The following is an 18,192-nucleotide window of genomic DNA, read 5'->3' as shown; positions in this document are numbered from 1 at the left end:
ACATACAATACCTCCCAGGTACCCAAGACCACCCCAAATCGCTGAGGCCTTCCATCGCAGGCTTAGCCCACTATCCTGTCAGTCTGCTCAAGTAGGAAATACACCACTATACATCCACTATCCCAGCATTCTCTGCCTTCTCCCACTCACCACAATGGCCCTCCGTCTGCACTCCCCCATTTAATATCAAGAACCATGTTACAAAGCTTCCTTCTTCCTGTTTGTTCAATCCAGCTCACAATATTTAGTAGAGATGTTCAAGATTATTTGCAGCTTTGACAGACAGCGAGGAACTACTGGCCAGATCTGGTGGGTACAGGTTTATCATCATTGGAAAAGATGTGCAGGTTAGGTAGATTGGCCATGCTAACTTGTCCCTTAGTGTCCCAAGGTATCCAGGTTAGGAGGGTTAATGGGGTAAATGTTTGTGGTTGCGGGGATGAGGCTTCAGTGGGTCTGAGTGGAATGCTCTGTTGGAGAGCCAGTGCAACGTCAATGGGCTGAATGGCCTTTTTCTGCAGGGATTCTATGTTTCGGGAGGAAATGAAGATTTTTGTCATGTAGTGAATTGTTGTGATGTTTAATGCAATGTCGGAGAGAGTGGTGGGAATAGATTCAATCATAAATTTCAGAATGGAATTCAATTAATACTTCCAAAGGGATAATTTGAAGGGCAATGGGGCAGAGAGTGGGACCAGTTGTGATTAGTCAGGCAAGTCTTTCAAAGAGATGGCACTGGCATGGTGGAGCGAATGGCCTCCATCTTCATAGAGTCAGTTCATACAGTGCATGGGGAGGACATTTGGTTCATTGAGCTTGCACCGATAACAATCCCACCCAGATCCAATCCCCGTAACCCCAAGTATTTACCCTAATAGTTCCCCTGACAATTTAACATGGCCAATTCACCTCACCCATACATCTTTGGACTGTGGGAGGAAAATGGAACACCCGGAGGAAACCCACGCAAACACAGGGAGAGCGTGCAAACTCCACACAGACAGTGACCCAAGCCGGGAATCGAACCCAGGTCCCTAGAACTGTAAGGCAGCAGTGCTAACCACTGTGCCACTGTGCCACCATCTGTGCTTCAAGATTCTGTGATCTAGTCAATGCGGCATTTTATCTTTTCAGTAGAGGTAAAGCAAGCTTATTCTAACACAGCAGTGCCAGGATAGTAATTGGATTTTAACCCGCTGTTCACAGAATCTGAAGAGAGTGGCAGAGACCTGGATGGATGAGTACGCGGAGTACATCTACCAGCGCAGACCCGAGTACCGGCACCTCTCCACCGGCGACCTGATGGCCCAGAAGATGCTGCGGAAACACCTCAAATGCAAGGACTTCAAGTGGTTCATGACAGAGGTGGCCTGGGACCTGCCGAAGTATTACCCTCCCGTGGAACCTCCGCCGGCAGCCTGGGGAGAAGTGAGTACAAAGGTGAAGGGTCACCAGCCTGCCGGCTGACACGTGGCCGAGCCCATTGCGCTGTAGGGCAGCTTGGCTCAAGGCATCACTGGCTACAGCCATGTCACATTTCTCTGTCCCATTAACACAAACAGCTGGGTAGCTCCTCTTCCCGCTCCAAGTGCCAGCTCCACTGAAACAGGAGTCATAGAATCATAGAATCCTACAGTGCAGGAAGAGGCCATTTGGCCCACTGAGTCTGCACCGAACACAAGCCCACCCAGGCCCTACCACCAAATCTCTACATAAATTATACCCACCAATCCCTCTAACCCACACATCCCTGGACACTAAGGGGCAATTTCTTAGCATCGCCAATCAACCTAACCCACCCATCTTTGGACTGTGGGAGGAACCAGAGCACCCGGAGGAAACCCACGCAGACACGAGGAGAATGTGCAAACTCCACACAGACAGTGACCCGAGCTGGGAATCGAACCCAGGTCCCTGGAGCTGTGAAACAGCAGTGCTAACCACTGTGCTAGCGTGCCGCCCTGCTCACACTGCCAGCATTCTGACCTCCTGAGTTGAAAGGTCGTGGGTTTAAATCCCAGGCTGTTATCTCCAGTGGCGGCACTGAGGGAGGAGTGCTACCCTGTCAGCGGTGCAGTCACTCAGATGGGATGTTAAATCAAGATCCACCTGCCCTCACAGGTGAATGTAAAAGATCCCAAGGTGTTATTTTAAGGAGCAGTCATCTGTTCCCCAACACCCCTCCCTCACCATTTACCACCCACCCACCCGCTCCCCCCCCCCCCTCCTCCCCCAATCCCTCTCCCCCTCCATCTGCTCCACCATGTCCTGGCCAGCACTCATCCCTCAGCTAACATCACTAGCCATATTGGCCGGAATTCTGCAGCCATTCGCGGCCGGTGCCAGCTAGAACAGAGAATTTGGCACTCAGCCAAAACTTCATTCACAGCAGCGGGACCCGGATAATCCCAGTCGCGGGCCAGGTCGGAGAATCCGGCCCGTTCTCTTATCATTATGGCATTGCTACCTGTGGGAACTTGCTGTGCACAACTTGGCTGTCGGATTGTCTACATTACAACAATGACCACACTCTGAAGCGCTTCATTATTTATAATGCGCTTTGTGACACCCTGACATGAATAGGCGCTGCATCAATGCAAATCTTTAATTCCTTGATTAAAGTGGTCCCTGTGGTCACGCTTTTAGTCCGCTGGTTGGTGCTGGTAGAAACACCCTCAATATGCTTTGCTACGCAAGCATGCTAAACCTATATAGCATCCTGATCTTTAGTCTACGTGTGACTGACGTTGTCTTAAAACCACTTCACCTGAAGCCAGACAGCAGCTTTTATCACATCGAATAGGGGCACTTAGCTCTGCCAGAATTATGAGCCAGCTCTGATTAGACTTTGATGGGCAGCATGGTGGCACAGTGGTTAGCACTGCTGCCCCACAGCGCCAGGGACTCGGTTCGATCTCCCGGCTCGGGCCACTGTCTGTGCAGAGACTGCACCTTCTCCCCGTGTCTGCGTGGGTTTCCTCCGGGTGCTACGGTTTCCTCCCACAGTCCGAAACGCATGCTGGCTACGGGCATTGGCTGTACTAAATTCTTCCTCAGTGTACCCAAACAGGCACCGGAGTGTGATTAGGGAATTCTCACAGTAACTTCATTGCGCTGTTGATGTAAACCTATTTGTGACATTAATAAATAAAAATAAGCTAAGGTTTAAAACTGAGGGCTATTTCAGATGGGAAGCTAGGCATTGTGCAAGAGCAGGGCAATTTAGAGACACCAGGACTTAAATCAGGTGGTTAGGTACAAAGAAACTGATTGAATAGACAAGTAAAATGGAATGGGAAACAAAGGAGAGGAAATTATGCTACAGGTGCATAAAGCTGTGGTCCAGATCCCATTCAGAGGCCTGTGTTCACTGGGGAAGGTGCGGTAGAGAGTCACCAGAATAATAGTGGGGACAAAGAGTTACATTATGAGGATGAGTTCTTTAGTGAAGTCTTGTGTAGAGGAAGGTTGGTTTAATTGAGGGGTTTATAATCTTTAGAGTGGCACAGTGGTTAACACTGCTGCCTCAGAACACCAGGAACCTGGGTTCAATTCCCAGCTTGGGTCACTGTCTGTGTGGAGTCTGCACATTCTCCCCATGTCTGCGTGGGTTTCCTCCGGGTGCTTCAGTTTCCTCCCGCAGTCCAAAAGACATGCTGGTTAGGTGCATTGGCCATGCTAAATTCTCCCTTGGTGCACCCAAACAGGCGAGTAGATGATTTTCACAGCAACTTCATCGCAGTGTTACTGTGAGCCTACTTGTGACTCTAATAAATAAACTTTAAATGCTGCTACTTTTGCAGTTGCAGTCTGTAAACGAGCTGCCATTCCTCCTTAAACCTGAGGGAGCTCCAGAAATCTGTGAGCATCGGAGCTTGAAAGTCACTGTTTGGGAGGGAGAGCGTGCCGTCAAGGCAGACTCACAGCCCACATAGTATGGGTCCATGTGGAATGAATGAATTTGTTCCATTAATCTGATGGCTGACTGCACTGGAGTTAGCAGTCGAATCTGAATAACATTTAAACACTACAGCATGAAGAACGGTCGTCCTTTTTGCTCCTTAGTTCTGTCCCTCCTAATTGTTTGCAAGTATGTTATTATTCCTTTTGTTTTAAATGTCTATATTTAAAATGTTCACTGGATTCACTGCTCTGGGAAGTTTACAGCATTTCCAATACTTTGAAAAATAGCAATGGATTGAGATGTCAGACAAGGTTAGTTCATCAGCACAAGCCAGTTTCACTGGTATAGAACCTTTTTTGGTGCAAAAGCCCAAAGGATTTCATACGGGAGAAACCAGGAATAGGCTATTTAGAGAAAATGTCTGAAAACGTGGTTGATATGGAGTATGCAGAGGCATTTGAGGGTAGGGAGAAAAGTCTGAGGAAGGAACTGGAGATTCTGTCACAAAACCAAGAGCAAGGAGAATGTGGCAGTTAATTACCTTCAACAGTAATGGTAGGTGGCACGTGGTGCAGTAGTTGGCTCCAGAGACCTGGGTTCAATTCCCGGTTTGAGTCACTGTCTATGTGAAGTTTACACATCCTTCCTATGTCTGCATGGGTTTCCTCTGGGTGATCCGGTTTCCTCCCAGTCCAAAGCTGTGCAAGCTACATACATTGACCATGATAAATTGCTCCTTAGTGTCCCAGAATGCATAGGTTACAGGGTTTAGCAGGGTAAATATGTGGGTTTATGTGGATAGGGCCTAGGTAGGATTATTGCTGGTGCAGACTCAGTGGGCCGAATGACCTCCTTCTGCACTGTCGGGATTCTAAATCTATATCTTCTATATCTAACGTTCAGTGCCAGCAGTTAGTACCATTTACACGATGCACCACAGCAATACATCAAGGTTCATTTGACATCACCTTCCAAGCCCACCAAGAAGGACAAGGGCAGCAGGGGCATGGGAACACCAACATCTGCAAATTCCACTCTGAGCCATATACCATCCTGACTTGTTCCTTATTACTGTTCCTTCTCTGTTGCTGGGTCAAAGTCCTGGAATTCCCTCCCCAGTAGCACTCTGGGGTTTGAGAAGGCAGCTCACCACCACCTGTATGTATCGGGGGAAAATGGGAAAGCCAGATATTCCAGTGTGATCACCAACACACATTACTGAATGCACATCTTTTTTTATTCATTCATGGGACATGATGGTCAGTGGCTGGCCAGCATTTGTTGCCCATCCCTAGTTGCCTGAGGGTAGTTGAGAGTCAACCACATTGCCATGGCTCTGGAGTCACATTGTAGGCCAGACCGGGTTAGGTGGCAGATTTCCTTTCCTAAAAGATATTAGTGGACCAGGTAGGTTTAATATAACAATCGACAATGGTGTCATGGTCATTAATAGATTCTTAATTCCAGTTTTTTTTATTGAATTCAAATTCCAATATTTGCCGTGGCCGTATTTGAACCCGGGACCCTAGGACATTAGCTGAGTTTCTGGATTAATGGTCTAGCAATAATACTACTCGGCCAAAGCCTCCTCTACACGGGAGAATGGGGAAAGATGGGCAGGTTATAGAGACATAGAGTCATAGAGGTTTACAGCATGGAAACAGGCCCTTCGGCCCAATTTGTCCATGCTGCCTTTTTTCTTAAACCCCTAATCTAATCCCAATTGCCTGCATTTGGCCCATATCCCTCTATGCCCATTGAACCCATGTAACTGTCTAAATGCTTTTTAAAAGACAAAATTGTACCTACCTCTACTACTATCTCTGGCAGCTTGTTCCAGATACTCACCACCCTCTGTGTGAAAAAAAATCGCCCCTCTGGACACTTTTGTATCTCTCCCCTCTCATCTTAAATCTATGCCTTCTAATTTTACACTTCCCTACCTCTGGGAAAAGATATTGATTATCTAGCTGATCTGTGCCTCTCATTATCTCATAGACTTCTACAAGATCACCCCTCAGTCTTCTACACGCCAGAGAAAAAAGTTCCAGTCTATCCAGCCTCTCCTTATAACTCAAACCATCAAGTCCCAGTGGCATCCTAGTAAATCTTCTTGGCAGTCTATCTAGTTTAATAATATCCTTTAGGTGGATTGCTGCTTAGTGTCCCAGGACATGTTAATTTAGGGGGATTAACATAGAACATAGAACATAGAACATAGAACACTACAGCACAAACAGGCCCTTCGGCCCACAAGTTGCGCCGATCACATCATCACCTACCAACCTACAGACCTATCTATAACCCTCAATCTCATTAAACCCCATATACTCATCCAGGAGTCTTTTAAAAGACCCCAGCGAGTTCGCCTCCACCACCACTGACGGCAGCCGATTCCATTCACTCACCACCCTCTGAGTGAAAAACTTACCCCTAACATCACTTCTGAACCTCCCTCCCCGCACCTTAAATCTGTGTCCTCTCGTAGCGACCATTTCAACCCGGGGAAATAGCCTCTGAGAGTCCACCCTATCTATTCCTCTCAACATTTTGTAAACTTCTATCTATTAAGTGGGGTAAATGCGTAGAGTTACAGGGATAAAGTGAGAAGGTGGGCCTGGCTAGGATGCTCTGTCAGAGAGTCTCTGAAGTTTCGATGGGCCAAATGGCCTTCTTCTGCATTGCCAAGATTCTATCATTCTATGAAAAGGGAGGATAAAGCACAGAACAAAAGGAAATGTCAATCAGGGCATATAATTAACTTCCTTGCTGTTAAATTAGCATCCCTTTGAGTTGCAGCTGAGCTGAAAGTGTCCACTCTGCCCAGAGAAGTAGTCATCTCCTTGGATCAGCCAAGATGTTGCAATATTGCCCAAATGCAGCAGGTGGCAGCACAGAGCAGTGAGCTGAGTGTACCCAACATCGCCATCTGCAGACATTTCAATGTACTGCAACAATGATTTACATTAATTTACAATGATTTACATGGGGGCAATTCTCACATTTTGCTGCACTAGCATCTCCCAGCACCGGATTTCCGGTGGCATCAGCTGTGCGCCAGGGATCGGTGGGGAGGCATGTAACTTGTGGTAATACTCATTACCAATTATATTTTAAATTCCTTTAGCGGGCCCAGGACTGAAGTCTCCAGGCCCGCTAGCATCTACCCCCCCCCCCCCCCCCTTCATCAGAGTGGTCCACTCCAGTGGGGCCAACTGGGGCCACCCCAAAAGGTCAGACAGCAGTGCCCTCTGGGCATTGGCCCTCTGGCACTGGCCAAGGGGCAAGATGCCAATGCCCAGGGAGGCAGGACCAATGAGGGGGGGGGGGGGGGGGTCTAGGGGCACCGCCTGATGGGGGCAGGGACTGGTGGGGAAGAACGGTGGAAGTGTGGGGTCTTGCTGCCACTCTGCATACAGATCAATGGGGGAAGGAGGGAGGCCAGCCATCGGGCGGGACATTGGGGTGCGGGGCGTCAGCCTGCTGGGGGAATCGGAACTGCGAGGGGGATTCGGGCCTGCCACTGTGGGGGAGCTGGTGCGGGGAGGTGGGAGATCAGGAGCTGCGTGGGAGTGTCGAAGCCAGGCCGGACATACACGGGGGGGGGGGGGTCAGCGATCATGCCAGGGAGGGTAGACAGCCAGTGTTGCACGGGGGGGCCGTGGGATGATCGGGAGGCCGGCAGCGCGGGATCACTGCACATGCGCCGATCTCGGTGCTGACAGATCTGTGCATGCACAGTGGTCCCGCTCAGCGCTATGCTGCCAGCTTCTCCAGCGGAGATAGGTCCCACTGAATACTGGAGTGAATCACGTTCATGATCCCTGCAGTGCACAGAGTGTGAGAGCTTCACTTTGAAACTCCTACCAAAGAAACCAGTGGGATTTACTCCAGTTTTGATGAAAATTTGTCACTAAGGCAATGCAGGCCTGAATTTTAGCAATTGGATAGCACAACACCTGTACAGGATGTTGGTCACCTGGAACACTGAGTACAGTTTTGGTTCTGTTACATTATAAAAGGATATAGTAACACTGGGGGCAGTCCAAAGGAGATTCACCAGGCTAATTCCTGAGATGAGAGGATTGTCCTATCAAGAGAGACTAAATCTTCTGGGTCTATATTCCTTGAAATTTAGAAGGAGTGAGGGGTGACCTTATTCAAACATATAAGATCCTGAAGGGGCTTGACAGGGTAGATGGTGAGATGTTTTCACTCATGGACAGTCTTGAACAAGGGGACATGATAAAGGGCAGGTCATTGAAAACTGAAGTGGGTCGAAATTTCTCCTTGCAGAGTGTGGTGAGTCTCGGGAATTCTCTGCCCCAAAGCGTAGTGGAAGCTGGATCATCAGCAGCATTTAAGGTGCAGGTGGATAGATATTTAATAGATTGGGGAATAGAAGGCCAAGGGGGAATGGCACAAAAAAGGAGTTGAGGCCAGATTAGATCAGCCGTGGTTGTACAGAATGGTGGGGTAGGCTTGAAGGGCCTGCTGGCCATTCCTGCATCTATTTCTTGTGTTCTTTTGAGGAAACATAGAAGTATAGAAACTAGAAACACAAATAGGCCATTCAGCCCTTCCAGCCTGTTCCACTGTTCATTTTGATCATGGCTAATCATCAAATTCAATATCCTGATTCCATCCTCCCTCAACTGCCTTCCCCTCATAGCCTTTGATCCTTTTAGCCCCAAGAGATATATCTAATTTTTTCTTCAAATCACACACTTCGGCCTGAACTAACAATACACATCAGCAATACACATGGGCAGCTGGTGGGTTATCCCCAGAGTTTTACAGTCGCCATGGTTACTGTCATATTAAGGATGGCGGCCCACCCCAAGAGTTGCCGGTCGAAGTGTGGGGCTTGCTGTTGATTCAGGCAGGGGCCCTGCGACACACAGCAGGCAGGCAAAAAGACATCTGTGAAAAATATACGGGGCCAAGTGTCGGAGGGGAAATCCTTCCAGCGAAATCATGAGGGCCGTGGAGGCTGCCTTCCGTGGCTGTGGCCCACTCTGATTTTACAGCCACACAATTTCTCCCCCCACCTCTGCTCCCCTCCCCCACATCCCACAAGCTGCTGTTGGGGGACCAGCTCCATTTAGAGCTGTCAGCCCCCTGATGACGACAGTTCCGCACAAATGGTCCCAAACAGGGCCTTCATTTATAGAAATTTGGCCACCCACCTTCGTGACTCCACCACTGTCCCTGCTGCTGGTAAAATGCCCCGACTAGCAGAACAGGGTCAAGGGCCCAATTTGACACGCGCTCTGCCAGTTCACTAGACACCCCCGTCAACCACACCATCCCGCCACCTCCCACCTCGCCCCCCCCCCCCGCCCCCCAACCACCTCCCCCACCTCTCTCTCCCAGCTCCCCCACCTCCCCCCACCTCTCTCCCTCACCTCCCCCCACCTCTCTCCCTCACCTCCCCCCACCTCTCCCCTTGACCTCCCCCACCTCTCTCCTTGACCTCCCCCACCTCTCTCCCTCACCTCCCCCACCTCTCTCCCTCACCTCCCGCACCTCTCTCCCTCACCTCCCCCACCTCTCCCCTTGACCTCCCCCACCTCTCTCCTTGACCTCCCCCACCTCTCTCCCTCACCTCCCCCACCTCTCTCCCTCACCTCCCCCACCTCTCTCCCCCAAGTCCCCCACCTCTCTCCCACAGCTCCCCCACCGTTCTCCCCCACCTCCCCTACTTCTCTCCCCAACCTCTCCCCCCCACCTCTCTCCCCAACTTCTCCCACCTCTCTCCCTACTACCCATTAAAATTCAACTCACAAAGTTAACACTGCTGCCTCACAACGCCAGGGACCAGGGTTCAATTCCAGCCATGTGTGGATCTGCACATTCTCCTCGTGTCTCTGTGGGTTTCGTCTGGGTGCTCTGGTTTCCTCCCGCAGTCCAGAAAACGTGCGGGTTAGGTGGATCGTCCATGCTAAATTGCCCCTTAGTCAAAAAAAGTTATGTTCAGAAGTTTATGTATTAGTGTCACAAGTAGGCTTACAATGAAGTTACTGCGAAAATCCTCCAGTCGCCACACTCTGGTGCCTGTTCGGGTACACTGAGGGAGAATTTAGACAGCCAATGCATCTAACCAGCATGTCTTTCAGACTGTGGGAGGTAACCGGAGCACCCGGAGGAAACCCAGGCAGACACGGGGAGAATGTGCAGACTCCGCACAGACAGTGACCCAAGCCAGGAATCAAACCTGGGTCCCTGGTTCTGTGAAAAATAAAGCTTATTTATTAGTCACAATTAAGTCTTGCATTAACGTTGCAATTAAGTTACTGTGAAATTCCCCTAGCCTCCACAGTCCGGCACCTGTTCAGGTCAATACACCTAACCAGCGCGTGTTTCAGAATGTGGGAGGAAACCAGAGTACCCAGAGGAAACCCACACAGACATGGGGAGAATGTGCAAACTCCACATAGACAGTGACCGAAGCCAGAAATCGAACCCGGGTCCCTGGCACTGCGAGGCAGCAGTGCTCACCATTATGCTGCCCCAGAAACTGGTCTGATGTACCAGTGATGTGGATGTGCCGGAGTTGGACTGGGGTAAACACAGTAAAAAGTCTGACTAAAACCTGGTGTTGTCAGACTTTTTACTGATGTACCAGTCCAGTGTACCGTCACAGTGCTGCTGGGGTGGGGGAGCAGCTTCCAAATATTTCCAGGAAATTCAACTACAGTTGCTTTTGCCCTTTTTATGCTTGTGCGACATTGTATTCTTTCTGTAACTGGGGGGAGAGTGACCAAGATGCCCGGAGAAGTAATAAACACCATCAGCCAGGAGGTGGGGAGATAGATTATCTGAAAAGAATGATGGTTTCCTCAGTGTTAATGCAATGGCCAGTCTCCATAGCTTGGGGAGCAGCGCCATCTCCTGAACATAAAGCTGTACTTCAGCCACCAGTTGTCTCAAAACTTCACGGAGCTTTAATTCATTCACAGAGATACTCAGCCCCTGGCGGAACCTTCAAAAACAAACACCTATCAAACAAATTTGGGCAAAATCACAAAATAAATATGGCTCACAAATGCTAGTCAGTCCATTTTATTCAAAGTTACAGAATGGTACATGGAATAATTTGATTTGATTTATTATTGTCACGTGCATTGGGATACAGTGGAAAGCTTTGTTTCTTGCGCGCTGTACAGACAAAGCATACTGCTCATAGAGAAGGAAAGATGCAGAATATAGTGTTACAGTCATAGCTAGGGTGTAGAGAAAGATCAACTTACTGCAGGGTAAGTCGTTCAAATGTTTGATAGCAGCAGGGAAGAAGCTGTTGGTACATGACCTCAGACTTCTGTATCTTTTTCCCAACTGAAGAAGGTGGAAGAGGGAATGTCCAGAGTGCATGGGATCCTTGATCATGTTGGCTGCTTTTCTGAGGCAGCTGGGAGCATAGGCAGGATCAATGGATGGGAGGCTGGTTTGTGTGATGGACTAGGCTATGTAGTTTCTTGTGGTCTCGGTTAGAGAATGAGCCGTATCAAGCTGTGATACATCCGGAAAGGATGTACAGCACAGAAACAGATCATTTGGTCCAACTGGTCTATGCCAGCATTTACGTGTCATCTGATAATCCTGGCAATCCTCTTCATCTGAGCCAATCAACATATACCTTCACTCCTACATACTTCTTTATTTATCCACCTTCCTCTTGAATGCATCTCTGCTGTTCACCTTGACTACACCTTATGGTAGCAAGCTCTGCACTTATCAATGCTGCCAGAATAAAGAGGTTTCTCCTGAATTCCCTGTTCGATTTGTTAGTGACGATCCCCAGTTTTAACCTGTCCATTTATCATCTTAAATAATTCCTGTGTTTTAGATTCCCATCCTCTAACCCAGAAGTTCTATACTTTCCCAATCCTTTGGTTTTTGTGAATATTTCTCAAGAGTTATTTAATTTCCTGGGAGAGGGGAAAAAAGGCACACAAAATAAATGTTTAGGGAGGTGATCTGTACGGAATTTGACCACAGAGTTCTGGATGGGAACTCCAGTACATTGAACTCACACTAGGCACTGCTGTCAAACAGGTAAATGGGCAGTGGCAATGATTGTTCACAGACAGAGAAGAAGGCTGAGGAATAATGACAGGGAATGGATGACAGGATGAAAGAAAAGAGAGAGCTTGTATTGCTAAAGGGCCTTTCTTTCTCAATCTTAACCTCCAGGTGTTGTAAAGACGATGGCGGAAAATTTCCCATGTCACCTGCCGTTGGAATCGTAGCAGGCGAGACAGAAAATTTGGCGGACCTTGTGAAAGTCCATTGTTCTCAGGCGGGAGTTTCTGGAATTGTGGCACACGCGATCAGAAAATCCCACCTGATGATTCACTTTGTAAATGCAGTCACTATTGTAGCAGCAACCTGGTAGATCTACAGATATATGTTGACCGGAGGATAGACACAGGAGGAGAACTCCCCTGTTCTTCAAAATTGTGCCGAGGGACATTTGACAACCACAGACTGGACCTCGCTGTAAATTCTCCTCTGAAATGACACAAAGCTGGGTGGGAGGATGAGCTACGAAGAGGATACAGAGATGTTTCAGTGTGATTCGGACAAATTGAGTGAGTGGGCGAATGAATGACAGATGCAGTATAATGTGGATGAATGTGAGGTTATCCACTTTGGTAGCAAAAATGGGATTACTACCCGAATGGCCATAAATTAGGAGAGGGGAATGTGTAACAAGACCTGGGTGCCCTTGTATACCACGGTAAGCATGCAGTTGCAGCAGGCGGTAAAAAAGGCAAATGGTATGTTAACCTTCATAGCGAGAGGACTCGAGTACAGGAGCAGGGATGACTTGCTGCAATTATACAGGGCCTTGGTGAGGCCACAGCTGGAATATTGTGCACAATTTTGGTCTTCTCACCTGAGGAAGGATGTTCTTGCTCCAGAGGAAGTGCAGAGAAGGTTTAGAACATAAGAACATAAGAAGTAGGAGCAGGAGTAGGCCATCTAGCCCTTCGAGCCTGCCCCACCATTCAATAAGATCATGGCTGATCTGAAGTGGATCAGTTCCACTTTCCCGCTTTCTCCCCATAACCCTTAATTCCCTTGTCTATCAGAAACCTATCTACCCGTGACTTAAATATATTCAGCTAGGCAGCCTCCACCACTTCAACAGGCAGAGAATTCCAGAGATTCACCACCCTTTGAGTGAAGAAGTTCCTCCTCAACTCCATTCTAAACTGCGCCCCCCCCCCCACCATCTTGAGGCTGTGCCAGCTAGTCCTGCTATCCTTTCTGACCGGGAAGAATCTCTCCACCTCTATCCTATCCATCCCTTTCATTATCTTATACGTCTCTATAAGATCCCCCCTCATCCTTCCAAACTCCAACGAGTACAGACCCAGTCTATTTAGCCTCTCTTCATAGTCCAACCCTCTCATCTCCGGTATCAGCCTAGTGAACCTCTTCTGCACTCTCTCCAAGGCCAAAATATCCTTGCGCAAGTGCGGCGACCAAAACTGCACACAGTACTCCAGCTGCGGCCTCACCTGTACCCTGTACAGTTGCAGCAAGACCTCCCTGCTTTTATATTCTATCCATCTCGCTATAAAAGCCAGCATTCCATTTGCCTTCTTGATCACCTGCTGCACCTGCAGACTGGGTTTTTGTGACTCATGCACAAGGACCCCCAGGTCCCTCTGCACAGTAGCATGCTGCAGCTTTTCACCCTTTAAATAGTAATCCCTCCTACTATTATTTCTGCCAAAGTGAATAACCTCACAAATGCTAACATTGTACTCCATCTGCCAGGTCCTCGCCCACTCGCTCAGCCTATCCAGATCCCTCTGCAGACTTTCCACACCCTCCACACAATTTGCTTTTCCACTCATCTTTGTGTCATCAGCAAATTTCATTACCCTACACTCAGCCCCCTCCTCCAGATCATCTATATAAATGGTAAATAGCTGAGGCCCCAGCACTGATCCCTGCGGCACTCCACTAGTCACTAACTGCCAATCAGAATAGCACCCATTGATACCAACTCTCTGCCTCCTATTAGACAACCAATCCTCTATCCACGCTAATACCTTACCCCCAACTCCATGCACCCTAACCTTCTGAAGCAACCTTTTGTGAGGCACCTTATCAAACGCCTTTTGAAAATCGAGAAACACCACATCTGTCTACTGCACTAGTCACATCCTCATAGAAATCCAATAAATTCGTCAAACACGACTTCCCCTTAACGAATCCGTGCTGCGTCTGCCCTATCAAACCATTCCTTTCCAGGTGCCTCGCTATTTCTTCTTTGATGACAGGGGCTTTGTTTACAGGGATGAATCCTGGGATGACAGGACTGACACATGAGAAGAGAATAAGTCGGTTAGGATTGTATTGCTGGAGTTCGGAAGAATGAGGGGGGGATTGTGGTCAGCACAAACTCAATGGGCCAATGGCCTCCTTCTGTACTATAGGGATTTTATGTATCTCATAGGAAGCTATAAAATCCTAACAGGACTAGGCAGAGTAGATGCAGGAAGGATGTTCCTGATGCTGGGAATGTCCAGAACCAGGGGTCACAGTCTGAGGATACAAGGTTATTTAGGACTGAGATGAGGAGAAACTTCTTCACCCAAGGAGTGGTCAACCTGTGGAATTTACCACCACAGAAAGTATTTGATGCTAAAACATTGTATGTTTTCAAAAAGTAGTTAGATATAGCACTTGAGGCAAATGGGATCAAAGGATGTGAGGAGAAGCTGGGATCAGGTGACTGAGTTGAATGATCAGCCGTGATCATAATGTCCACTCACAACTTAAACGCGAGCTGTGCAAATCCAGAGCCACCAGCACAACAACTATAGTGCCCACAGTGCCAGGACATTCCATGCCCAAATTGGCCTGATCAGTCATCTTCGGACACATCGCATCCAGCCTCAAAATGACAAATAGTATCGAGGTCCTCACTGACGACGATGGACGAACAACTAGTAATATCCAAGAGTGTCCTTTAGGAAAGGAAATCTGCAGTCCTTACCTCATCTGGCCTACATATGACTCCAGATCCACAGTAATGTGGTTGACTCTTAAACACCCTTAAGGAAGGATGGGCAGCAAAAATGTTGGCCCACCCAGCGACGCCCACCTCCCATGAACAAGTGAAGAAAAATCATGGTGGAGCAGGGTTGATGGGCCGAATGGCCTCCTCCTGCTTCTATTTCCTCTAGGTCTATGTTTCCATGAAAGTAGGCATCTCCTAAAGTATAGCACTCCCTCAGCACTGCACTGCAGCATCAGCCTAGATTACTGTGCTCAAGTGTGGGGCTTGAACCCCCAACTGTTCCAGATTGAGAGAGGGAACGTGGTAAATAAGCGAATAGCGAGTGAGAGAAAGAGATAGAGATGGTGCACGTCAAGCTCAAAAGGGCGAAAGCGCCGGGGTAATGTGGGGAAGGGACGGTATGGTGGCACAATGGTTAGCTCTACTGCCTCACAGCACCATGGAACTGGGTTCAATTCCCAGCTTGGGTCACTGTCTATGTGGAGTTTGCACATTCTCCCCGTGTCTGTGTGGGTTTCCTCCGGGTGCCCCAGTTTCCTCCTATAGTCCTATGATGTGTGGATTGGGTTGATTGGGCCATGCTAAATTGACCCTCAGTGTCAAGGGGATTATCAGGGTAAATACATGGGTAACGGGAATAGGACCAGGGTGGGATTGTGGTCAGTAACAGACTCGATGGGCTGAATGGGCCTCCTTCTGCACTGTAGGGATCCTAAGATTCTATGAGATGTAAAGTGAAACTCACAAGTGTTGGGGGAGTGGGGACGGACACAGCCAAATGTGTGTGCAGAGCAACTCAGTCCCTGCCTGGGAGAGAAAGAAACATAAGATAGCGTCGGGAAGGGATGCCCTGTGTTAGGAATGAGAGAGAGAGCGAGTAAAATGATGCCAGCAGAGGAGATGATGCGCAACATGAAAGAACAGAAACTTCCTGCTGACAGTGCAGCTTTCAACAGAGGCAGGAGAGAGGAGAATGAAAGCGGAAACTGTGAGCCTGAGGAAGATGTCCAGCAATGTCCCCCAGGCGTGTAAAGGCTTACTCAGCTTCCTTGTACTGAGCGCACTGTGGAACAAATTGCAAATTTATCTGACTTGCTAGCAGACAAGGGGGTTGCATTTTTTTTTTCTTTTCAGCACAGGAATTTGGAGAAATGTTGAGAGGGTGTCGAGTCCCTTACGTTCATGTTCAGACTTTTTTTATTGCAGTATCTGGTACTGACAAGTTCTGGCTTTTTGTTCCAATAATGAACTGATGGGAGTCTCAAGCCTGAAAGCCACACCTTCCGAGTGCAGTTTATTCTGATTCCTCGACGTCAGCTTAAACCATGGAACTACAGAGCATCAGCCTCAGCATTTCCCATCTGCAAACACTGACTGGCATCTTGTGTTTCAGACCCTACATCATCATGGCAGCCACGGCTAAGAACAGAAACACCTTCAGGATTTGGTCAAGTGTCTGACAGCCAGTAAGATACCGTGAAAGTGAAATCATGGTTAAAATGTAGGAAGCGTTGTGTCTACACTGTTAATTGCTAGACATAACTTTCTGTGCCTATTATCAAAACTTACAGGGTGCTCTATGGTCTCGGGCAGGATATAATTTTCATAAAGATAACATAGAAACATAGAAGATAGGAGCAGGAAGAGGCCATTTGGCCCTTCGAGCCCGCGCGGCCATTCAGTACAATCATGGCTGATAGAAACATAGAAACCCTACAGAACAGAAAGAGGCCATTTGGCCCATTGAGTCTGCACCGACCACAATCCCACTCAGGCCCTACCCCCATATCCCGATGTATTTACCCACTAATCCATCTAATCTACACATTTCAGGACACTAAGGGCAACTTTTAGCACGGTCAATCAACCTAACCCGCACATTTTCGGACTGTGGGAGGAAGCCAGAGCATCTGGAGGAAACGCACGCCGACATGAGGAGAACGTGCAAACTCCACACTGACAGTGACCCAAGCCGGGAATCGAACATAGGTCCCTGGAGCTGTGAAGCAGCAGTGCTAACCACTGTGCTACCGTGCCCTGATCATCCAACTCAATAGCTTAATCCTGTTTTCCCCCACAACCTTTGACCCCATTCGCCCCAAGTGCTATATCCAGCTGCCTCTTGAATACATTCAGTGTTTTGGCATCAACTACTTCCTGTGATAATGAATTCCACAATCTCACCAGGTGAAGAAATGTCTCCTCATCTCCGTCCTAAATGGTCTGCTTTGAATCCTCAGACTGTGACCCCTGGTTCTGGAATCCCCCACCATTGGAAACATCCTCCCTGCATCTACCTATCTAGTCCTGTTAGAATTTTATAAATCTCTATGAGATCCCCCCACTCATTCATCCGAACTCCAGCGAAAACATTCCTAACCTAGTCAATCTCTCCTCATACCTCAGTCCCACCAACCCCAGAATCCTTTGCCGTAAACTTTCACAACCCTCCCTTGAGAGAAGAACATCCTTCCTCAGAAAAGGAGACTAAAACTGCACACTGTGTTCTCGTGTGGCCTCACCAAGGCCAAACAGCAGAGTGGAGCAAATCATCCAGCAATGTCTGGTGTTCCGCAATTCATGGGGAATCGCTTTCCATGCCAGAAGCTATCCAAAAGGAGAGGCAATGGCCTCTTGGTATTATCGCTAGATTATTAATCCAAGAACTCAGCTAATGTTCTGGGGACCCAGGTTCGAATCCTGTCACGACAGATGTTGGAATTTGAATTCGATTAAAAAAATCTGGAATTGAGATAACCATGAAACGATTGTCAGAAAAACCCATCTGGTTCACTAGTGCTTTTCAGGAAAGGAAATCTGTCACCCTTACCTGTTCTGGCCTACATGTGACTCCAAAGCCCACAGCAATGTGGTTGACTCTCAACTGCCCTTGGGCAACTAGGGATGGACAATAAATACTGGCCAGCCAGCGACGCCCATGTCCTAAAATGAATTTTAAAAAAGAGCTGTATTCAATAATGTGTGCTGATAATCATATTAGAGTTTTAGCAATTGTGATGAATTTATCACACATTTGCCAAGAAGTAACTTATGATCACTGTATAGGATTAAAGCAGGAACAAAGCATTAATGAAGGATTGACAAGGTTGCTATAGAGGAAAACATATCAGCCAATTTACACACAACAAACCGCCACAGACAGCAATTAAATAATGACCAGGTCATTTATTATAGCGATGGTAATTTTTAAAAATTCACTTATGGGATGTAGGCATTGCTCGCT

General features: G+C 48.0%; 1 protein-coding gene across 2 annotated transcripts in view; it reads left to right on the top strand.

Moving 5' to 3' along the window:
* The window catches only part of galntl6 (polypeptide N-acetylgalactosaminyltransferase like 6), a 1,196,842-nt gene that overhangs the window by 1,088,706 nt on the left and 89,944 nt on the right, over positions 1–18,192 (top strand). For both annotated transcript variants that reach the window (XM_080189755.1, XM_080189754.1), the window contains one exon: positions 1,207–1,428. In XM_080189755.1, the coding sequence (XP_080045881.1) occupies positions 1,207–1,428 (222 nt within the window). The remainder of the gene's footprint in view (positions 1–1,206; positions 1,429–18,192) is intronic.

The sequence above is a fragment of the Carcharhinus amblyrhynchos genome, chromosome 5 (assembly GCF_965287045.1).
Source record: "Carcharhinus amblyrhynchos chromosome 5, sCarAmb.v2.hapA, whole genome shotgun sequence".
NCBI classification, from domain to species: domain Eukaryota; kingdom Metazoa; phylum Chordata; class Chondrichthyes; order Carcharhiniformes; family Carcharhinidae; genus Carcharhinus; species Carcharhinus amblyrhynchos.
Note: the sequence above shows the minus strand (reverse complement) of the source record. Positions and strands in the feature narration are given on the sequence as shown.